General features: G+C 36.7%; 5 protein-coding genes and 1 long non-coding RNA gene across 8 annotated transcripts; 2 read left to right on the forward strand and 4 right to left on the reverse strand.

Moving 5' to 3' along the window:
- The first annotated feature begins 1,190 nt into the window (after positions 1-1,190).
- Positions 1,191-3,307, forward strand: LOC132280072 (probable xyloglucan endotransglucosylase/hydrolase protein 26). Its single transcript, XM_059782190.1, has 4 exons — positions 1,191-1,362; positions 1,893-1,993; positions 2,372-2,565; positions 2,669-3,307. The coding sequence occupies exons 1-4, from the start codon at positions 1,191-1,193 to the stop codon at positions 3,075-3,077; spliced, it is 876 nt and encodes a 291-aa protein (XP_059638173.1). The 3' UTR covers positions 3,078-3,307.
- On the reverse strand, positions 1,948-4,792 carry LOC132280073 (uncharacterized). Of its 2 annotated transcripts, none has more exons than XM_059782191.1 (2): positions 4,393-4,792; positions 1,948-2,085 (listed from the first exon to the last, which is right to left on the reverse strand). In XM_059782191.1, the coding sequence occupies exons 1-2, from the start codon at positions 4,742-4,744 to the stop codon at positions 2,069-2,071; spliced, it is 369 nt and encodes a 122-aa protein (XP_059638174.1). In that variant the 5' UTR covers positions 4,745-4,792; the 3' UTR covers positions 1,948-2,068. The 2 variants fall into 2 exon arrangements, with proteins under 2 accessions (XP_059638174.1, XP_059638175.1); XM_059782192.1 differs by lacking the exon at positions 1,948-2,085 and adding an exon at positions 2,109-2,134.
- Positions 4,793-5,594: 802 nt separating this feature from the next.
- LOC132280074 (ARF guanine-nucleotide exchange factor GNL2) lies at positions 5,595-10,112 on the reverse strand. Its single transcript, XM_059782193.1, has 2 exons — positions 9,045-10,112; positions 5,595-8,954 (listed from the first exon to the last, which is right to left on the reverse strand). The coding sequence occupies exons 1-2, from the start codon at positions 10,085-10,087 to the stop codon at positions 5,846-5,848; spliced, it is 4,152 nt and encodes a 1,383-aa protein (XP_059638176.1). The 5' UTR covers positions 10,088-10,112; the 3' UTR covers positions 5,595-5,845.
- A 987-nt stretch (positions 10,113-11,099) lies between these two features.
- On the forward strand, positions 11,100-12,774 carry LOC132280075 (uncharacterized). Of its 2 annotated transcripts, none has more exons than XR_009471449.1 (2): positions 11,100-11,613; positions 12,529-12,774. It is a non-coding gene; the product is annotated as an uncharacterized LOC132280075 (long non-coding RNA). The 2 variants fall into 2 exon arrangements; XR_009471448.1 differs by having other exon boundaries at positions 11,100-11,576.
- A 2,293-nt stretch (positions 12,775-15,067) lies between these two features.
- LOC132279207 (E3 ubiquitin-protein ligase ATL42-like) lies at positions 15,068-16,755 on the reverse strand. The gene has a single exon (XM_059781137.1). It carries the CDS (start codon positions 16,620-16,622, stop codon positions 15,348-15,350), a length of 1,275 nt encoding a protein of 424 aa, XP_059637120.1. The 5' UTR covers positions 16,623-16,755; the 3' UTR covers positions 15,068-15,347.
- A 1,989-nt stretch (positions 16,756-18,744) lies between these two features.
- Positions 18,745-20,313, reverse strand: LOC132278975 (E3 ubiquitin-protein ligase ATL42-like). Its single transcript, XM_059780887.1, has one exon. The coding sequence runs from the start codon at positions 20,146-20,148 to the stop codon at positions 19,087-19,089; it is 1,062 nt and encodes a 353-aa protein (XP_059636870.1). The 5' UTR covers positions 20,149-20,313; the 3' UTR covers positions 18,745-19,086.
- Positions 20,314-23,584: the final 3,271 nt, after the last annotated feature.

The raw sequence follows: 23,584 nt of genomic DNA on the forward strand, positions 1-23,584 counted from the left end.
AAATTTAGTTGTAAACATTTTGTTTACACTACGTTAATTTGTCGATCGTACCATAATGGTCTCAATTCAAGATTGACACATGGTCAGAGAAGTTCCTTACTTCACGTTGTCTTCAACCTATAGATTTAATTTCGAACCGAATGCATGGAGAATATGTTTAACACTACTTCTGCAGATGCACATCTTTTTCTACTAACTTTCAACAACCGAAAATGCTATATATGAGAATTTTTATTGAGGGTGTGTGTTTGAAATAAAGTTTAGTTTAATTCACCAGTCTTTTGATTTTTGAGTTTCTAGAGAGAATTAGCAATTTTACCTTTCATGAGTAGAGACTATTTTTCTTTTCTCTACAAATCCTTAACAAATTAAAAATGATGAGACTTCAAATGAAAATAAAAACAAACGCAATGCACTAATTTCAGAGTGAATTTCCCCTGAAAAAAAAAAAAAAAAAAAGAGCAAGCAAGTCATGCTACTTGAAATGGACGAATAACACACATTATATATACACACGCACATATGTATCTGTTATATTTGTGATATCACTTGCAATTTAAAGACTGAAACTAAAAATATCTTGAGGTGTTCACGTCTACCACCAGAGATCAATGGTACATGTTATCACAGCTGGCCAGCCACCACTTCCATTAGTCTCGTGCACGTCAATTTTCCTACCACCACCGCGTCCCAGCTGTTATGCTGTACCTCACCCTAAGTAATAAATATATAAATTATATATATACACACACATATACCTATTTCAAACTCAGTTTATAAATCAATTTATTTTTTCTGGACAGATGGAAATTATCAGTCCAATCTCGACCGTGCATCAGAAAACAGCACTATTGTAAGCGTGTTGACCACCGTATTACTTCCTATTGACAGAGACCTAATGACTAACGCAAGTTGACACCTCCCTCAACTGAAAATTATATTGGGATTTTCTTGTTTGAAATAATAATAATATATGAATGTCAAAAACCATGACAAGGTCAAAATATTACACGACCATAGTGGGAAAGAAGTATTCAAAACGAAATTCATGTTAGTAGGTTCATTTCTCGTGATGGGCTATATAAAAGCCCATCACAACACCTCTAATTCAACCATCCCATTTCGACAACAACATCGTCCGGAAACAACATACAACAACAGAATTGTTATTATTTTTTGGGGGGGTTGAAATGGGGAGTGTACAAGCCTTGTTCATAGCTCTCTGCATTCTAGCGATTGCATTTCATTCAAGTTCAGTTGAAGCCAAGTTCTCCAAGAGCATGTATTTCACTTGGGGTGCTCAACATTCTTCAATTATCGGCAACGGCGACGATCTTCAGCTCGTTTTAGATCCAACTTCAGGTACATAATTGCCTGTTTATCATTTACCCAACCATTGCCTTTCATTGTTGTTTAATGCCATATTGCAGAACTCCATTTTAGTTCAGATAGTATATAACCTTGCATACGAAAGCAATTTGTTTACTATTTTCACATAAAATTAGAAAATTGAAAATACTTTCAGTACTTCCATAATATCAACTTGCTCCACACACACACACACAAATCTTCATTCTGAGCATGTTATAACCACCACCACTTCAAATCACAAGTTATTCTAAGAGTTGGAGATAAGACACAACTCTAATGAGGTTATACAAACCACATAAAATTGTTTCAGTTGCTGATACCATCTATGATGAATGCACAGTGAAATCTAATAACAGGAAAAATCAATCAATAATGATAAAATGGCTAATGAAATCACCTTGGAGTTTGACTGGGGAAATAATTACACACCATGTAATTTCAATGCTTTAAAGTTGGTATGCTGATTCAAATTTGTTGAAGAATCTTGTTCTAAAAAGACTACCTGTGGCTTTGGTTTTCAGGCTCTGGTGTCCAATCAAAGAGATCCTTCCTATTCGGAAGCATTGAAATGCTAATCAAGCTCGTACCTGGGAATTCCGCCGGAACTGTCACAGCCTACTATGTAAGTGCAGAAGTTTGATCATCAACATACAATGTTTACGAAAAGATGAATATCCTTACTTTTGTTGACGAAGCTTTAATATGCATCTTCAACTGTTAAAGAGAATCCATTGAAGGAGGAGAAAAAATGGTTAATCAGATCCTGTTCATCCAAAGAATGATTCAATACATTATATATCATTATATCTAGACCAGCCCTCCAACAAAAGCATGCGGGAAGTAACCTGATAACAACCATATATTTTCTAGTACTATGAAAATCTCTCTCTTTGAGGATTGTGGGTTGATCAATTCCAACAATCAGACTTAAAAGAAAAAACCATATGCCTGAACAATAAGCACACAAAAATAGCTAATCTGCTTTCTTACATTTTGGCAGCTTTCTTCTACTGGGAACCAGCACGACGAGATTGACTTCGAGTTCTTAGGGAACTCATCAGGACAACCTTACATTATCCACACAAACATCTATACTCAAGGGAAAGGAAACAGAGAGCAGCAATTCCACCCATGGTTTGACCCAACTGCCGATTACCACAACTACACCATACACTGGAACCCCACTGAAGTTGTGTAAGTTAACCTAATTGGAGCACCTGCCCTCTGTCATACTAAATTTGTGGAAGTTCACGAGGCAAATAATCCTTAAACCTTAAAATTATTACTATTATTTCAGGTGGTACATAGACAGTCTGCCAATTCGAGTCTTCAGAAACTATCAGATCGAGGGGATTGCCTACCCAAATCAACAAGGGATGAAGGTTTACTCCAGCTTATGGAATGCTGATAACTGGGCAACTAGAGGTGGCCTTGTTAAGATCGACTGGAATTGTGCCCCCTTCACTGCCAGTTTCCGTCATTTCAGGGCAAGGGCTTGCAAATGGGATGGGCCATTTAGCACTATTCAGTGCACCTCCCCTTCCCCTGCCAACTGGTGGAACTCCCCCGTATATAGCCGATTGAGCTATGGTAAGCTAGGTCAGATGAAGTGGGTTAGAGATAACTACATGATCTATGACTACTGCAAAGATACTAAGCGATTCGGTGGACAAGTGCCACCTGAATGTTTTAAACCACAGTATTAACATGAGGATCAATAGTAAGAGCCACAAAAATCCTGGTGTGATTTTGGAAAGATGAACAAGTCTGCTGCTCCATTTCTTGGTCTACAATCAGTTTTCAACACAGAATAAGTTTCCTTTGTGTTTCAATTATTTTTCTTTTTTGTATTTCAGATATTTCAAAAATTCGTGCTTCAATTATTATTATTTTTCCCCAGGGAATATACAACATACTTCATTCTTGTTTCAGATTATATGATCAGGTTATTCAGTCTTTTGGGTTCTAGTCTCTACTGAATATGAACTATCCAGTAGCAATGGACCAATACATGGAATAAAACAGTTTTATCGTACCATTTTTATACAAAGCCACGCATTTTTACATCCATCCGTTGGAGACAAAAATATTGAGCGGTAGAAATTACAAATTTTCATGTGGAAACAGAGAGAAACTTGAGATATAATGCGAGACTGAAATAATTATAAATTTATAACATAAACAAATTTATGGATCCATGTCAACTTTGAAGCTGGATTACTTTCACTTCTAAAGACACCCTCTTCTAAAAATATAAAATCAGTTGACCTCGAAAGTTTGAATGGATTACCTAAGTCCCATCAGCACAAATTGTATCACCCACACCCTTTAACTAAGACTAAGAGAACCAGCAAATGGATGGTTAGGCAGGGATGGTGAGAAGCCTTCAACCGGCAGGACAGGAGAATTTTATAACTATTAATGCAGTGTTGATTACAAATAATCACAATTCCAATTCAGATAAATATATCCAAAGAAAGACAAGGTTAGTTAAAGCCAAATGTCTAATTCAGAATTAAAACCCTTCATCATCTAGGCAGCTATAAATCTAGAACACAAATGCAAAAAGGCCCAAGTAAAAATCATGGGGCTTTCTCCATATTTTTGGAATTAAAACATCAAACACTCCCATTCTCAAATTTCTCAGATCCAAATAGAGGATTCAATAGGAACATATAACATCAGATCTTTCCATTTTCATCTGCAACCAAACAATGGGTTCCTCAACACAAGATTCAAAATATCATTTGATTTTCTTTTCTTCAACTTTCTCAACAAAAAGTATAATCATTACCAACATACAACAGAATATATATATTTTTTCCTAAATTACATACAACAGAATATTCAAAATTCAATCTTTTTTCTCTTTTCCTCATTTTCCCAACAACCAAATAGAATCTTTATCCAAGAATAGATAAAGGGTTCCAATTGCAAACAAAAATTTCAAAAATAGAATATAGAAATTAATGTCTAATCACATGATACAAATATAAACACCAAGAACAATGAGAAATGTACCAAACAAAGCCAACCCTACATGAGTCTCTTCCCCCAAGAGCAACCCAAACACGGCAGTGGCAGCAAACGTCGTGGCATTGGTCACCGGAACAGCAAGCGATATAGGTGTGTCGCTGAGAATGGCGAAGAAAGTAGCGGAGGCCGATAAATTTAGAAGAAAAGGAATAGAGTACTGCCAAATCAAGAGAAGGTTCAACCAATTCTGAAGAGACGATAGTAATCGGTGGTTGGAGTTGGAAGGTGGAGAAGATTTTAGGGTTTGGTCCCAGATGAGCGCTCCCCGACGCATCAAAGCGTTTGTGGCGCCCCAAACGATGCCTACGGCGATCATCTTCTCTACGTCTCCTCCCATCTCTCTCTCTCTCTCACACACACACGCACACAAGGAACACTGGTCTTCTTTACACTCTCAGTGCCTGTAATTAAAAAAGAGTAAATTATACTAACCTCCTCTTTAAATAGAATAAATTATAGAAACGTCTCCTAACTTTGTAAACAATAACACTTACCTCCTCCTTCTGCTTGACGGCCGTCAATGTCCGTTAACGGCCAAAAGGAAATTACACTTTTGTCATTGTATAATTTAAGTACGAAATATTTATAAATATTAAAATGACCAATAAGTCCCTGGCACCTTCTCCAATTTCCTCTCGAAACCCTAACGACAAGATTGACGTCTGCTACGACAAATTCGACTTCTTCGCCACCTACGGAGTCAACAAATCACCGACTGCAACTCCATACCACCCACAAAGACATCAATAGGTTAGTGTAATTTTACCCATATGAATTTTTTTTATTTTCTTCTTTGAATATGTATACCGAATCTATTGTTTATAGCTTTCAATCAAAGTCGAATTATATTGTTAATGTGGTACAAATTTTTTTTTTTTTTTTTTGGTGGGTTTATTGAGCCCTCTTGGATCCACTATCAAACCCATCACTTTAAATATTTTGAATTATTAGATCAATTCAACTTTCCTTATCAAATTGGATCAAGAATATAAAATATTAAACTTGACAAGTTTAAATAATGTTACAATTTGACAAGTTCATTTTCTCTGTTGCTAAGACTAGTATCTGTAGCATGGTAAAGACCTATTTCAGAATCCATACATGAGATTTGGGGAACCATGTGCATTAATGTTAAATCTGACAATCTGGCAAATTTTTTATAATTCTTCAATGGGTATGATATGTGAATAAACCAAGAGAGTTATGAACACTTAGAATTGTTCAATAGATCTTTACCTGTTAAAATGTCCAGGATGAGACATTTGCATCAATGATAAATAAGGATGAAACAAACTTAAATTGTTTTTCTTGCTTCTATTTGTCAATTAGCTACAGTTTTTTCTAAAATGATAAAGGAAGGCTACCTCACTATCTAGTATCTATTATTACCTTCTATTGCTTAGAACTAACAAAATTATACTTTTTTCTCTTGTGCCCACTAAAACTCCTCAGGAAACATCTCCTCCTTGAGTGAAGGAGCAATCCACTGAATCTGAATATATGTAATTTCCCATAGGTCATCATCTTCCTTTGGCACCAATATCTCGTGTTCCTTCATTGTCACGATCATCTTTTTCAGCAACTCAGGAACTACTTCATGCAATTTTGACTCACCATATTCTCCCAAATCAGCCTTCATACATGTATCCATTCTTCTAAGTATTCCTAACCAGAATGTCCTAAATCCGGGACTCACTGATATCGGTTTCAAGAACTGCAAATATACATCTGTCATGAGCTCCATTGCAATCTTCAGAGTCCCTTCCATGCTTCTCATCTCCCTTTCTGCATTCTCCCTCCTCGAGTATTCTAACATCTTTTCATGTAAATCGTCGACCATGGCAAAGATCACAAGGTTAAAGCAGTTAATACAGTTGATTGGTGTAAAATATAATTCCTCAGCTAGTGTGAAGCTTTTCTGCAGAGATGTGACAGCATGATTTCTTATCTCTTCTCTTCGGGCTAAGCTGGTTTTTCTAAGTGACTCGCCTAGTTTGAGAAATAAGTGAATGGTGAAGTTCGAATAACTAAGAGCTTTTGAATTTTCTTCTATTGAGGAGGAACTTGTGTTGCTCATGAGACTAGGAATGCTCCCTGGATCAGAGTATCCACTTTTGAACCATTGAATCAATAAATTCACTGAATCAGACATCAAATCCAATATCTTCATGTTCTTCTCTTGTGGACTGTTCTTTAGGGCGACAAAACCAAATGCACAATCAATGCAGTAAGCATAGTTTGTGCGCGAAACATGGTTCCCCTCGGACATGAACGTAATGAGAGTCTCCACTCCAAGATCATATGTTTCAGTGTGTCGACCAGTAATTGATAACAAATGAAGAACTGACTTCCATCCAAGTTGAGTTTGCAAATTTGAAGGGTGGTTGATTATAATTTTGCTCACTGATTTTGTTATGAACTCACAACAGGTGTCAAGAACTTCTTTATCGAGCTTCCACATTAAATTTATGGATTTGAAGATGACTTCCTCAGAGAGTTTGTCATCTTGATGTGAAGAAAGGAGCTTGAGACAGATCTTTATAAGGGCTATGATGGCCTTCTCTGCAAATGGGATAGGGGAGAACATAGGAAGCTGAGCAACTCCGAGCAGATAATCATGGTAATGAGCCCAAAATGCAGAGAACCTGTGAATGTTGGCTGAAGCAATAATGAGGAGTAAATCCCAACAGAAGCCAACTGTTTCTTCTTCTTCAACTGGTGTGCTAAACTTCTGGCCTTTCCCTGCAGAAGCAAATATCAGAGAGCGCCCAAGATTCTGCAATGCCTCCTCAGGTAAACTTGAAGTGTTGCTGAAAATGCTCCCGATTCTGCATTGTTGGATGATCTTTAGATTCTGTTCAAATTCACTCACACCAAGGTTCAAAGACTCTTCTACACTCTCCATTGAGAGAAAATGGGAGAGTTTACCCATCAAGCCAGAACTCTGGCGGTCAACGCTGAACTTAGGATCATGAGTTGGGAAAATCACACCAGATTCTGATCTTGAGTGTGATTGAAGGTCAGATGATGAAGTGGAAGTTTTATCAAGCTCGACAACAGATTGGGGAAGTAGCTTAAGCCTCTTGAGTTTTAACAAGCAGTCCACAATGCTCCTCCAGCCCCCTCGGATTGAGCCTCCAAAACTGTTTGCAATGGTGAAAACTGCGAGGGTTGCCATTCGTGGCTTCATATCGTTGCTGAAAGCATAAAGGGTTTCTTCTGCAGATGCATAAGGGTTCAACAGCGTAGTGAATTTACTGAATGAGGCAAGGAGCTCATCAAGAGTGTCTTCTAGTCCATATTGAGCAATTCTAGCTACTGAGAACAATCCTTCAATACAATCATGGAGGATTGCTTCTTCATCAGCATGTTCAAAGATTGCTGAAAGTGCTGCAACTGAGGGACCAGCAATGGTAGAAAACATATCTCTCCCCAGTCGACGATCAAAATCACACATTATGAAAGGTTTCATGAGTTTGGCTCGGTTTATCAACTCAATCCATCTACTTGGATTGAGTTCTATAGCTGAAACAGATTGACTGAAAACAGTAATGGCATTGGTTGAAATGGAAAGGAAGAGCTCAGATAGGTATTCTCTTGGAAGATCTTTCCCCCCATTGATAGCTCTGTTGTTCTTGATGAAGTCTTCCTCTGTCATCTTTTTCTTTACTTGTGGATTGTGTTGGTCAGTGTTGAGCATAATGACGGAGTAGCAAAGAATAAAAACTGCATCTTTACTTACAAAAATTTCCGAGGACCGTTGATCATAATATTTCTCTGAGAATGCTTCAAGGATCCTGTGAATCTTCTGGGATTCCCCTGGCAACCGGAAAGCCTCTAGATAAGTTCGTAGTGCAGTGTCAAGAACCATTCCAGAAAATTCAAACGTGTCTGTGAATTCTTTGAGAACTTGGATGTGGAATTCATCAGGGTCGCCAAGATAATCACCAATCATGATCTTGTCTAGGCTAGGAGTGTAGCGGAAGAAAATAGCGAAGGCTTTTGGATCTGGAGGATTGGAGACCAACTGAGAAATTTTCAGGTAGTCCAAACCTTTCTTTTCGTCTCGATTAAAATGGTTACCAGCAATTAAAATTTTCTTTTTCTGCGCCTTCCTTAGTCTCACATATTCCACCCAAGTGTCCGAATCATAATTTTCTTGGAATTGCTCTTCCCAGAAAGGTCTATACTCAGAAATTTCAACTGGGTAGGGTCCTGAAGGGCTTGAATCATTTTCTTTGTTGATATTATCAGCAATGGTGTGAATGATAACTACAAGTCCTTCGAAGGCCTGGACCTGTAGACTTGTCAAATTGCCACCAGAGGGGAATGCATGCTTGCAAAGCAACTTGACAGTATCTTCAAACACATTGCAGCACATTGGATCACAATCATAATTTACATAAACTTCAAGCGCGAATGTGGGTTGCCTGAAGAAATTTATAATTGCCTCAACCGCGACTTCTTGCTGTTGGACTAAGTTTGCTGGACTTGCAACTCTAAGCAACACAAATGAGAAAAAAGCTTCCAGTTGGAGACGAATAGACCTGCAAAGACGAGCTGACATTTTGGTTCTAACTTCAATAGTTACATATCAAACTTGGGAGAAAATTTAGCTTCCTGATTCAAATGCTAACCTGCGAAGAAAGTGATAGATGTTCAAAACAGTACTGCAAATCATGGAAAGGATTAATGGGCTTGAACACATTCCATAGTGGATCAGATGGTGAAACAGGTCATCCTGGATCATCCTCAGAAGCTTTGGGTGCTTTCCTATGCTGTCACCACTCAATTCAATCGCAGAATTGATCAAAATCAGCCCGAAAAGTTGAATATCTTCATCAGCACTTTGAGCTGCCAATCCCTCTGGATGCTCAACGACCACATTCAGTAAAGAGCACAAGAAATGGAAGATATCAACTGCAGAGCGAATTCCATACCTCGAATCCAAACTGCTATCTTCACTGTCTGATTCAGAATTGTCTGCGTCTTTTACCTCTATATCAGGCAACCGATAATATATGGTTTGTATCAGCTCATGCATTGTGTACCTCGCGCCTCGTTGCAGCAAATCACCCCGGCCAGCTGACTGTTGGACAACTTGAAAGCACGTATTGACAATGGTGCAAACCGCCTGGTCTGTGAGCAAAACTGCAGCGCGGTGTCTCATTATCGCAATCAGAACATGTAAAATCCTCATCATAACAGCATCTTCAGAAACTGGATCTGTTTTCTCCAAGCGACAGCCTGTAATGGCAGTCACAGCTGAATTTATAGCATCTTTGGCTCCTGGAGTCTTCTCATCGAATATCCCAAACTTGAGGAGTTTGAGGAGGGATGAAAGGGCAACACCGGTTGCAGTAGCTGGGACATCCTCGCTTTGTATCACATCAAGAAATGGGGACAGATATACCATTGGATCGATTGTTCGCCATTCCTGTTGAGGATTAAATATATGGGTTCTTAGCGATTTCAATAACTGTAATACGGAGGAATTGTAGTTGTCATCAGGATGAGGAAGGAACTGAGCATTGGGTTCTGGTGGGCGTCGGATCGCGGCAAGAACAGCTCCAACCTCAGTGTTCAACATACATGAGACTCCTAGCTCTTTCCCTTTCAGTTTGGTCACGTCTCTAGTTTTGGGTCCTCCTCCTTGATTTTGATCGCTTAGTTTATCCATTTATTATGTTAATTGAAGTTCACAGGTAACAAAATGTTTAGGGAAGTTTCAAGAAACGGTTAGGAATACACAGGTTGGTAGTTGAGTGGATATGATTATGGGCATGTAATGACCATTTTGACCCTTCGAAAGTGCAGAAAGATGTGCCTAATGGGAGGGTACTTCTGGAATGACAAGGGATTTGTCTTTGTGACTCTTGTCAAACCAGGTAGCGAAGGATGAGGTGAGAAAGATTATAGCCGTAATGTTTGCTAAACAATAGTTTAATTTAGTCAAAATTTTATCAAATACATTACTTATTTTGTATGGTAAAAAATGAATATTTGAAGATTTCAACCATGAACTTCTCCTTAATGTTCTCTTCAGTTATAGAATAGGCGTTAGAGTGGTAATTAATCAGATGGGTTTGAGTTCAAATTGCTCAAAAGCTAAACCATTGCCTAAGAAGATGGTGAGACGGCTGAATAGATAAACTTTGACATACTAATGTGTAATGAGACAGAAACTACTTTTGTAACGATCCGGCTCCTCATGGATCTGGATCATTAAACGGGTCTTAACCCGACCCAAAAACACCCAAGGATGAAACGGTAATTTTACGTTAAATTAAAATGTTGAGTTCCAAAAAGGGCAAGATGGTAATTTGCCATATTTCAATAAATTAAGACCCAAAGGATGTCATAGTCATTTATGTGCATCACACAATAATTAAAATGAGGTCCGGGGTAAAATAGTCCTTTTGGGACAAAAATATAATTATGGCATTTAATTGGGTCATAAAAATAATTAATTTCAACTTCAAATGATGTCAAAGTGTAATTTTTAAGAACTTAGATTAGTAATTAAGGCAGAACCGGTCGACGTATACTCCTTATACGTCGACTAGTTTGAGATATGAGCAGTGGGAAAACCACTACCAAGATACCGGTCGACTGGTTTGGGATACCAGTTGACTGGTTCTGAACATAAGTTACAATGGATACCGGTCGACTGGTTTGGGACGTAAGCCATAATGACCATTCTGCCAAGATACCGGTCGACATTTGGGAGGCCACATGTCGACTGGTTCTGAGAAAATTTGTAATGTTTGTGCCTTTATATATATATGCCTGTGTGTGCGGTGTGTATTAAAAGAAAAAAAAAAAAAAAAAAAAAAGAAAAAAAAAAAGAAAAAGAAATTAGAAAAAGAGAGGTGGGACCCACGTCCCTTTTAAATGAATTAAGAGACCAAGTTAATCTCTGTTCTTTTTCTCTCTCTTTCTCCTGATTGCTGCTCTCGGCTCCTTCTCTTTTCCTTTTTTTCTTTTTTTTCACTTCAAGCTTTAACCCTTAATTACTCTCTCAATCCTTGCCGGATTTAGGTGCCGTTTGAGGCAAAACGACGAGTGTGACGAGCTCTACGTTCTAGTACCAGCAATTCCAGTTTTGCTACCTTCCTTGGAGCTCGAATTTGAGGACCCATTTTCTAGGGTTTTGGTGCAATCTTGATGTAAGGGCATCTTAATCCACTCTCTTCTTGTTCCATTGTGAGTTATGCTCTTTTATTGTGCTAGACATGCTAAATTTGAGAATTAATTGCTTCAATGAGGTGTAAGTGATGTTTAGAAAAAATTCATGTCTTAGGGTTATGACTTGTCTATGTGAAAAGCATGTATAGATGATGGCTTTATGGTGTTTTTTGTGAATTACACCTCTTTTATGTGCTAACATGCTTTACTTGGGGATTAATTGTGTTAATGATTATTTTAACGTTGTCTAGAGAAATGTATGTTTATGCACATGTGATGTATTATGTGAAAAGCTTGCCTATGTGTTGAGTTTATGTCTACCATGTGTAAACTTGCTGAAAGTGATGTATGAGACCATGTTTAATTGTATTGTGCCAAAATTTCACATTGTCATGATATTGAGATTATATGTACATTCTTGGACATGTCATTGGGATGCATGAAATGGGAGAATTTGTCTTGAAATGAAAATGAAGAATTTTTAGGAGATGATAATTTTTGTGAAATGGTTTTGATAAACTCGGTCGCTGCGGGGTTACCAACGGGCCGGAGGTTAATATAGCCTAGAGGGGACTAGGGAGTCGCCCTAGTGTGGTTGAGCTAGCTGGGCCCCATAATGATGCCGCGGGGTTACCAAGGGTCAGGGACACTAGCCAATCCTCCTCTCGTGTCGCGGCGGGGTTACCAAAAGGCGGGCTGTATTAACGTTTGAAAGTGATGGTTTTGAGAATGAAAATGGGGAGTGTCATTGACATGCATTGCATTGTTTATACTTGGAATTGACTTGTATGTTGTATTTGATCCCCTACGTTGTATGATCCCTATCTCCCATTGGCCTATGCTTTGCTTGAATTCACAAGGACACAAGATTTGTGTCTTAAGTGTCACCTACTGAGCATATAGCTCACCCTACTATTTATACATTTTTTTCAGGTCTTGGAAAAGAACCGGTGGACGACAACCCACCTCAAGCTTGAGCGATACTAGAAGCTCACTTTTGTGTCTTTTGTATATCTCCCATTATTTTTGCAAAGCACTAAAAGTGTGAAGGTGTATATGTATATTTTGCAAAAACTTTGTCATGTAATGTAGTTAAGGTATTTGATGATATTTTGGATGTGAATTTGATAACATGTAAACCTTATTGATGAATGGGGAGAGTAATACTAGTTTGAAGTATTATTAAGGTCATTTGATTGTATATCATCATCTACTATTGCCGTGAATTCGGAATTTGAGCCATGACAGGTTAAAAATGCAATTAAACAGGTTGTGATGGGCCTATTTTTAGGGGAGGTTATGCCGAATTTTTTGTAAAATTCTTGGCATCAGTTAGGGTCGTTACAAAATTGCACTCCCACTTCTCACTGTCCAGTGATAACTCACTTACACCAACACTTGGCAATTAACCACCTCGCCACTACATTCATGTACAAAATAAGATATACTTCAACATCAAATTGTAATAACAACCACCACGTTGGTAACGTAATTTACAACACGTTACTTAGATTACATTCCCAAAACTATAATTACACACGAAATAGCTAAATACAAGATAGCAAAAATCATCTTCCAACAACTTTCAATTTTGAGGTGGATTAGCATCCGCCGGTTCTTTTCCAAAACCTAAAAAAAAATTAATATAAAGCAGGGTAAGCTATATGCTCAGTAGGTGACACTTAAGACACACATCTTGTGTCCTTGTGAATCCAATCAAAGCATAAGCCAATGGGAAATGGGGATCATGCAATGTAGGGTTAAAACAACTTCAATGTCAATTCCAAGTGTAAACAATGCAACGCAGTGAAATGCAATGCATGATATGTCACTTGCTATTTTTCATTTCTCAAAACCATACTTTCCAACTGTTAATACAGCTCGCCCTTCGATAACCCCGCTGCGACACGAGATGAGGATTGGCTAGTGTCCCTGACCCTTGGTAACCCCGCGGCGTCATTATGGGGCCCAGCTAGCTCAACCACGCTAGGGCGACTCCCTAGTCCCCTCTAGGCTATATTAACCTCTGGCCCGTTGGTAACCCCGTAGCAACCGGGTTTATCAAAACCATTTTACAAAAACTCTTCTCCCAAAATTCCCGTTTTCATTTCAAAAACTGAATTTTCCCATTTCATGTAACCCAATGGCATATACATGTATATGTGTCTCAAGCTTACAATATTATAGCATGTAGAAGTTTTACATTTCATAATTACTTCACAACTAAGCATATATCATATTCAACATCATCAATTGAGTCATCAACACATTAAACATAACAAAACTATCACCACAACATGCTTTTCACATAGAACAAATCATAATCAAAATCATGAATTTTTCTAGACATCAATTACACAACATTGAAACAATTAGCTCTCAATTTAAGCATGTTAATCACACAAATGAGATATAACTCACAATGAAACAAGAAGGAAGTGGATTAAGGACCCCTACCTCGAAAATGGACAGAACCCTTGAAATGGGTCCTCAAATTCGAACTCTAAGGAGGGCACCAAATCTGGAATTTCAGGTATGGATGCGTAGAGCTCGATGTGCTCGACGTTTTGCCTCAAACGACTTTCAATTTCACTAAGAAGTGAAGAAGTTATGAAAATTCAAAAATTTGAAGCCAAAAATGAAAAGAAAAGCTAAGAGCAAGAGGGAGGGAGAGAACTTACGGGAGAATGAAAAATGAGAGAGCAAGAATACGGTCTCAAGACCACATTTGAGGTAGTGGTGGGTTCCACCTGATTTTCTTTTCTTTTCCTTTTTTCTTTTACTTCAATTTTACACTACATACACACACAAGTGAACCACATGCAAATACTACTTAATCCACATAATTTAAAATGTACACAATGCAAATGAACCCAACCACAATCCCTAACACAATGCGAAAAGACATAAATACCCTTGTCTCCACGAATTATTGGAAAAATGAAAATGCTAAAAAAAACAGAAACATCACAACTTTATCCTGAAATTAATAGCAATATAAATATATTTATATGTATAGGTGTAGATATATGTTGTATAGACACACTACCTATGAGTGTGTAGTGCTGACATCAATCTTCTTTTCATCGTTTTTTTTTTTGGTCCAACATAATAATGTATATCAGATTGTCCATTTTCATTATAAAATGGAGCTGTGATGGCTGCGATGATGTTTGTTCTGTTTGGACAACTTCCTTATCCTTGTTTTTCTCTTTAAATATTATCACCAAGATGGGAACAACCAACCTACTCAATGAAATTGAATAAACCATAGAACTACTAATAGAATACAGGAATAAACAAGAACAGCCATGAAATAGTAAATTAGCATGGACTGAGTACTCTAAGACCACCTATCATTTTAAGGATTAAATAAGTGAAAGATTTGTCTTTTATTCGTCATCTTCTTAGATTTAATAAATGTGTTTTGCGTGTGAGAGAGAGAGATAGAGAGATAGAGAGAGACCTGCAGTCAAGGACAAAGAAATAGTATATAGTAATTCATGCTGTCATGAAACAGGAAACAAAATAAAATAAAATTTATCTAATAGTAACACACGGGGTTTGTTGCCTTGGATCACAATAACAAATTTATGAAATTTAAGAACTTCAATATAACATTATGGATTTTATGTGTAAAACTCGTATAGTGTTTCTACTAAATCTATTTATAACAAAAGTTCAATTGAAATCATGGAAATGTGATCAATATATTAGAAGTTTGAAACAAGCTTGAGATGCACAGAGCAAAATTACACATTGAGTGGGTGTCTTGTGTTGTGAGACTGTTGTGTCCTTTCCTCTCTATTGGCAAACCATTGAACTGTTCTTCTTGCAATTGGCAACCAAAGCCTCCTCAATCTTTCCTCCTTCGCATTATTTTCAGGAAGAGAAGTGTCTCTATTACTATTTCTCATGCTCAACTCTGTGAATCTTGGATGAACTGTTATCTCTGACATCGATCTCTCTGCGTTAGGATTCAAAAATCTTGATGTTTGACTTTGATACATTTTCGACTCGGAAGTGTTAGGAAGATCTGAAGATGACAATGAATCAGTTTGGCTGATTTCACTGACCCTGCTCTCAAACAGTCTCTTCCTCTCCGTCTCCTCCTTGATCTTCAAAATTTCTGTGCCTTCAACACCACTTGCTGTCGCGATTTGATCATTATTTATATCCAAGGAAGAGAATCTATTGCTTGACATAGCATTAAGCATCTCCGAATTCAAGAGCATGAGGTCGGAAGAACTCACGCTGCTCCATCTGTTCTTGAGGACCACATCAGACATAATGATCCTGTGATTGAACTTATGCAGAGCTTTTTCATTTTCGTCGCTGTCACAATCTACTTGGATGGGCAATTCTTCTTCTTTCTTACCCTTGTCAGATTTCCGAAAGCTGCTTCCAATGCTAAATCTCGAAGAGCCATGATGGTCTTCCTCTCTCTGGACAAAAAGCTCCATGTTTGAGTCCTCTCGCCGCTCTGACTGCTCCCATAAGTACCTCAAACTAGTTGAGTACGCGAAGTACGCAAGGTCATCAGCACTGACCTTAACCCTGCAAAGAGGACAGCTTGAGTGCTTCTCCAGCCACTGATCAACACAATTGATGTGAAAGGCATGCTTGCACTTGGGCAGTAACCGAAGAATTTCAGTGTCTTCGAACTTAGATAGGCAAACTACACATTCAAGTCCTTCCCTCGACCCCTTGAGTGAAGAGAATCTGAAGAAAGGTAGAGACTCGATCACTCCTTTGTCGAGTCCAGAGAATCGAGACCTTGATTGAGTCAGTCCATCTCGGATTTGTCGATTGTTATCAACAGATGATGAGCCATGACAGAACTTTGCAAACACAAGGAGGATGAATGTTAGTGCAAACATGACACAGAGGACACCAAACACGACTTTTATGCTTGGTTGAAAAGTGGTTGCTTGTTGGGAAGGTACATCCTCCTCCGAGCTAGGCGATTGTGCTTTGACATGGAAGAAGAACAAAAAAAGTAAAATGAACACACCTAATTGATTCATGGGAAGATTGAACTTTAGAAACTTGCCCGGAATTCTAAATTCTCCGGTGAGCGCGGTGCCGGAGAAGATACATCTAGTGGGTAGAAGGGTCGGTAGTATGAGAAATGACAATAGGTTTGTTATGCAGGACACTTTTTTTATATGCCCTCCCCCAAAAGGACCTTTTTAGTTTATCATTTGTTTTGGCTTCTTCATAGGCTGTTCTGTGTGTCCCAAATTTGAGAAATTATTATAATTTTGTATGGTTGAAGTTTTTTAAAATTTGAAGTTCAATGTAGGCTTATAATTGTATGCATATTTGACTTCTGACATGGTAGGCATTATTACATGGTAGTTATATAATTAACATTAGAATAAATCATTAAAAACACAAAAACGGTTTTAGCAGCTAAATTAGAAGTTTTGAGAGCCTGACGCCATCAATCATGCCACCAAACAGTGTAACGATTAACTTTTTCCAAGTCATTTATTATTACATATACATACAGATACCCACATACACATGTGAGTGGCTCAATGCATTTAAAAAATTGGTTTCAGAACTTCCCATGGAAAATCTTACTATATATATATATATATATATATATATATATATATATAATTGTTTTCTTGTATGACTTTGTTTCTGTTGCCATATTCGTGAATTAGCTATGTTTATGTGGTTGAATAATATTGTAGTAAGAGATTGTGATGGGTTTAATGGATTGCAAGTAGAAAGTCAAAAATGAGTTGCATCACAAGCTTCTTATATTACCCACAAAGTCAAGTAGTACCTACCTTGGGCTACCTGTGATTGTAGGTGAGTTCACTCACTGCATACAACAATCTTGTGAAAACATGAATTCAAATAGTCAGCAAATAATTACTCCACTCATAATGATTTTTTCTAGGAAAAACATCCTACCACGAGAGTTAAGTAAATGAGGTTCTTAAAACCCTCAACGGGTCGACTGGAAACTTTGTCAAACAATGCAGAGCAGGTTCATATGTAAACATTAAATGTTAACATGTATTATCATATATATATATATATGTATTATAGCTGACTTTCTTTGTAGGATTTACTTTAGGCATAATTATTTCCTTAATTATTGAAATCTTGTAGATCTAATGATTATTGATTTACTCCTCAATTGACGAAGAAATCACAAAAATTGTTGGTGTTCTTTCACATTAAATTCAATCAAATTAGCTTAATAATTATAGTGAATTCCAATTCAATATGGATTCCACAAATTTTCTATTGTGCTTGCACTTTGTAATTAGAAAAAAAAAAAAAACAAGGGCGGATGGATCATTTTTTAATGATAGTTTTCGAGAGGGTTGTTGTAATTAGTAAAGTTCACTAAAAAGAAAAGAAAACTATGGTCCAAAATTCGGTTAAAGCATTTATGTTTTTGTGGTTTGTTCTCATCTCATCTCACTGAGAAACCAACTTATAAGGAATAAATTCGAAAACAGAAAATCTGGAGGCACAAGCAATTTTATTATGTAATGACACAAGCAATGACATACAAGTATGTAAAAGATTAATTGATGAACACGAAATATTGTTTGATGTCACACACAGTTTTTTTTTGAGGCGGCTAAGATTAAAGAAATCAAACATTTTTCATATAGTAAAATCAAAGTGCTGAAGCCGAGGACATTGGAACAACACCTTCCCCTGGGGTCAACTGGGATTGTTTTCGAGACTAACCTGGCACAGTGGTTGTCAGATTAGGGTCTATTAGATTTTTGGATGGGAGACAAGCCATGTTTCAACCTATACCTCAACTTGATATAATTTTTACATAGTGGGCTAATAATAACTCAAATAAATAAATGAATTAATTTTATTTTTATTTTTATTTACGTGTACAACTGTCTAATTCGGGGCCAATTTTTTAACATACCCACTTGAGCTTGTTTGCCATAGGGCCTGATATTTTAAGGGGCTCAGATATTTTTATTTGTGCTCCAAAACCAGCCCACAACACTTTACATATTTGATATTTCACACACTAATATATAAAATTGCTTGAATTTATAAATAAATAAATTACATAATCTACTGAGAGAGGAGAGACAGAGAGAGCTTCCCATGCAACAGGAAACACACAAATAATTTTTTTATGAAATAGTAATTGGAAATTATTTTAAGACCCGAGACTTGATCGGGCCTATTCATTTACCCGATGCCATCAACGTGGGCCTGAAGTGGAATCGAGTCGAGAGTCTCTTGGGCTAGAATAACATTTATGAAAGATAACATTGTTGGTTGTTGGATTAAAGGAATTTTGTTTTTTCTTTTTCAAATTAACTTCAACTTAACATGATGGATTTTATGTATAAAACATATATATACAGTGCTTTTACAAATCAATTTACAAAAAAACAAGATCAACAGACACGTTTTCAATGAGAGGTTTCAAACTTGTCACTGGCAGTTGATAAGAACAGGCCTGAAGTGCCCAAAGCAAAACTACACATTTAGTGAGTGTCTTGTGTTGTGAGAGTACTGTTGTGTCCTTTTCTCTCTATTGGCAAACCATTGAACTGTTTTTCTTGCAATTGGCAACCAAAGCCTCCTCAATCTTTCCTCCTTGACATTATTTTCAGGAGGAGTTGAGTCTGATCTAATACTAGTTTCCATGCTCCACTCTATGAATCTTGGATGAACTGTTATCTCTGACATGGATCTCTCTGTAACGAATTGATCAATATTTGTATCCAAGGAAGAGAATCTATAGCTTGGCATAGCATTAAGCATCTCAGAATTCAAGAGCATGAGGTCAGAAGAACTCACACTGCTCCATCTATTCTTCAACTTATGCAGACCTTTTTCATCATCCTCACTATCAAAATCTTCTTGGATTGCCAATTCTTTTTCTCTTTTACCCTTTTCAAATTTGCTAAAGCTGCTTGCAATTCTAAATTTTGAAAAACCATGATGGTCTTCCTCTCTGCAAACAAGAAGCTCCATGTTTGAGTCTTGTCGCTGCCCTGACTGGTTCCATAAGTAGTTTAAGCTATTGGAGTACGTAAGGTCATCAGCACTGACCTTAGACCTGCAAAGAGGACAGCTTGAGTGCTTCTCGAGCCATGGATCAACGCAGTTGATGTGAAAGGCATGCTTGCACTTGGGCAGTAACCGAAGAATTTCGGTATCTTGGAACTTAGATAGGCAAACAGCACATTCAAGTCCTTCCCTTGACCCCTTGAGTGAAGAGAATCTGAGGAAAGGAAGAGACTCAATCACTGTTTTATCAATTCCGGAGAATCGAGTCCTTGATTGAGTAAGTACTCCATCTTGAGTTGGTTGATTGTTATCAACAGATGATGACACAAGACGGAACTTTGCAAAGACAAGGAGGATGAATATTAGTGAAACCATGACACACAGGACACCAATGATAAATGTTGTGTTCGCTTGTTGAAAACTGGTTGGATGTTGGGAAAGCGTGTCCTGCTCAGAGCTGGGAGATTGTGCTTTGACATGGAAGAAGAACAAAAGAAGTAAAATGAACATACCTAATTCATTCATGGGGAGGATTGGAGTTTAGAGACTTGACTGCAATTCTAATAAAGGGTAGTATGACAATATATAGGCTTGTAATGTAGGACTATTATTTATATGCCTCGCTCTAAAACGTGTCCTTTTGGTTTCTCAGTTATTTTGGTTTTTCACGGGCTGTTCCGTGTTTCCTAATTTGAGAAATTATTATAATTTTTATATAGTTGAAATAGATGAGGGTAAGTCTTGGTGCAATAGTGACTTCTCTGCATGTAATGACAAAATTGCCTACCAGACCCACAATGGACCATTAACAAATGTATAACCTCTCATTTCTCAAAAAAGAGGTGAGAAGTTCGAGTGTAATATATATATATATATATGCAATATATATATATGTGCAATTATTCGGAAAATGCTAGGAAGATATGTAGATCAATTATAGGGGCTTTCATATGAGATATGCATCTACATGTCTTTTCTTGTGTGACAGGAAAATACTAGGAAGATATGTAGATGGAAGATAGGGGTTTTCATAGGAAGACATGCATGTATGTATATATATATGCAATATATATATATATGCAATTATTCGGAAAATGCTAGGAAGATATGTAGATCAATTATAGGGGCTTTCATAGGAGATATGCATGTACATGTCTTTTCTTGTGTGACAGGAAAATACTAGGAAGATATGTAGATGGAAGCTAGGGGTTTTCATAGGAAGACATGCATGTATGTCTTTTTCTGTATGACTTTGTTTCTCTTTCTATATTCTTTCTGAAGGAGCAAACACAAGCGCTCGGAATCTCGGATGCTATTATATAAAACCGCGTTGGTATGACCATCTAGACTTTTTTAAATAGAAAAAAAATATTAACTAATAAAGAAAATAGGGTAAACTAGACCGACACCCCCGAGATTTGGGGAAAGACCCTGCATGTGAAAGTTCGTCAATTTTTGGACAATAACACCCCTTTAAGTTTAAAAAATGGACAAAAAGACCCTGAAGATGGTGAATTGACCTTATTACCCTTTGATATAAAATTTACATTTTAATTGCCTTAAATACCCTTGTATTAAACCCAAACCCAAACCCAAACCCATCTCAAATCCTAACCCAAACCCGACTGTGAAGAGAACCTCTCCCCCCGTGTAGAGAACCTCTCCCCTTTTCTCTCTGTATGTGTTTGTGTATGTATAGACACATACACTACATCTTCATCACCCCTCAGCCACCGCCGCCGCCGCCGCATAGATACATGTAGAGAGAGAAAGTAATCGAAGTAGAAGAACTTACTTCTCTGTTTTAGAGAGAGAAGCAAAACCCATCAGACATAGCTCTAGCAGGGGCACCTTTAAGAAGTGGCTGGCGAGAATCAGATTTTCGCTCTTGAACTGCTTTATGGCCTATGTCTTTGCTGCCTTAACCAGGCACCAGTTTTAAATCAAAATTGCAGGCTTTGAGCCAAAGAGTATTCAATCTAAGGTTTAGCAGCATCAATATCCTCAGTAAGAACGAAAAGATAAAGTATACATCTTAATTCTTTGAATTTTAGATATTTTCAACTGTAACAAAGCACCAAGAGGAGAGAAGAAAAACCCAGAATCAATATATATATATATATATACACACACACGATTCAGAAAAGGGAAGAACTCGAGCTTTGGAGAGAGAAGCTCCAAATAGAAGTCAAACGCCGAACGGCGAGATCTCTGGTAGCGAAGCTGAGCTCAGCATCGGAATAAACTCGAACCGAAGCTTTCTGCGACCTTAGTCTCATCTCCAAACACGACCCGGAAAAGTCGATATCTGATCGCTGACGAGGGCACAATACCCTACATCGCCGAAACCCTCTACTCTCTCTTTCCAATCTCCCAAGAAAATGCCACCGCCACCCTCTTCAACCTCTCCATCTCCAGCGCCGAAGCCCTAATGTCCACCCGCGGTGCTTGTGTTGTTATATAATATATATATATATATATAAAAAGATGAAAAAGGGTAATTTGGTCGTTTAATTATTTTGATATTTTATAATTAAAATTAATAAAATAGGGAGGGGTAAAATTGATTTGTCACATGTTTTAATGCTATGTTTGGCTTGCAAATTTCATAAGGGAGTGTCATTGTCTCAAAATTGGGAAACTTTCATCTGGGTGCTCTTTAAGCAAACCTCAGAGAGTGTCTGTGTACTTTACCCAAAATAATAAGAAATTTAAGAGTCAAGCATACTTGACTCTTTTTATTTTTTATTTGAGGGAGGTATTTTTTATTTGAGTGGGCAATAACGTCATATCATATTTAATGATATCATCTCTCTTTCATATATATATATATATATATATATATATATATATAAGTGTGTGCCTGAGGGGCACATGTCCCTAGCCTGCCCACTACCATATATGGTTTTTTTTTTTTTTTTTTTTTTTTTTTTATGTATATATGGAAATTTTTTATATAATGCCCCTAAACTTTTAATTTCTAAAATTACCTCTTAATTTTTTTTTTCTTTTTTTCTTTTTTCCTTTTACTTTTCAGATTCTTTTGATTTCCTTAAAAAATGTTAAATTTCTCTTCTTCAATCAAATTCTATTTTTTTTTTTCTTTCAAATTTCTCCTTTTTCTTTCCTTTTTCTTCTCTTTTTTTCATACTTTTTCAAAATTTTCCTTTTACACTTAAGTATTACTTATATGCAGTATGTAATTTTTTTTTTTTTTTTAAAAAAAAAAATTATATTTTTAACGATTTTCATACCCCGACTTAAAACTGACCGAGGTAAAAATATAATGTGTTATTATTAAATTTCAACTTAAATAAGTATCATTACTATTTCTATTTGTTATTTTTTTAGTTTTTCATAACCGTATCATCTTCTTTTTCGTTTTCACAGTATCTTTCATAGTATTCAAATAAAAGAATTTGATTGGTACAAAATCTAAAACAAAAACTGCAATATTTTTCAATTTTTCAATGCTTTGCAATTTTTCTTTAAATTCCTCTCTTTGTTTCTGGAGTCACATAAATCATTAGTTTTGATTACTATAGCAATGAACAAATGTCTAACTAATTATATACACGAGATGCAATATTTAAGTATCTATGCATTAAAGAGATGCAATGTGATGTATATATAAAACACATACAATTTGATATACCTTGTGACTAAAACTTTAATCGCCAATAAGGATACTATATTAAGATGAAACCTAAAAAATGGACTATAACTTTTCAAATGATTAATTACCTTATATTTTTAAAATGTGTCCCATTATAGTGGACACATAGATAGCCTCATAGATTCTGTGAAGTAGTAAGTTTTTATTTGTCGGGATAAATAGCAATACTCTTTTTTTAATAAAAATATTATAAACATATATATATATATATATATATATATATATATATATATATTTGTTCTTATATTTCTTTTAATACTCATTCATTTAGCACATATATATATA

Source organism: Cornus florida, unplaced genomic scaffold (genome assembly GCF_030987335.1).
Source record: "Cornus florida cultivar Cherokee Brave unplaced genomic scaffold, ASM3098733v1 CherokeeBrave_3.0.0_Hap2_Chr10, whole genome shotgun sequence".
In the NCBI taxonomy this organism is placed as follows: Eukaryota; Viridiplantae; Streptophyta; class Magnoliopsida; order Cornales; family Cornaceae; genus Cornus; species Cornus florida.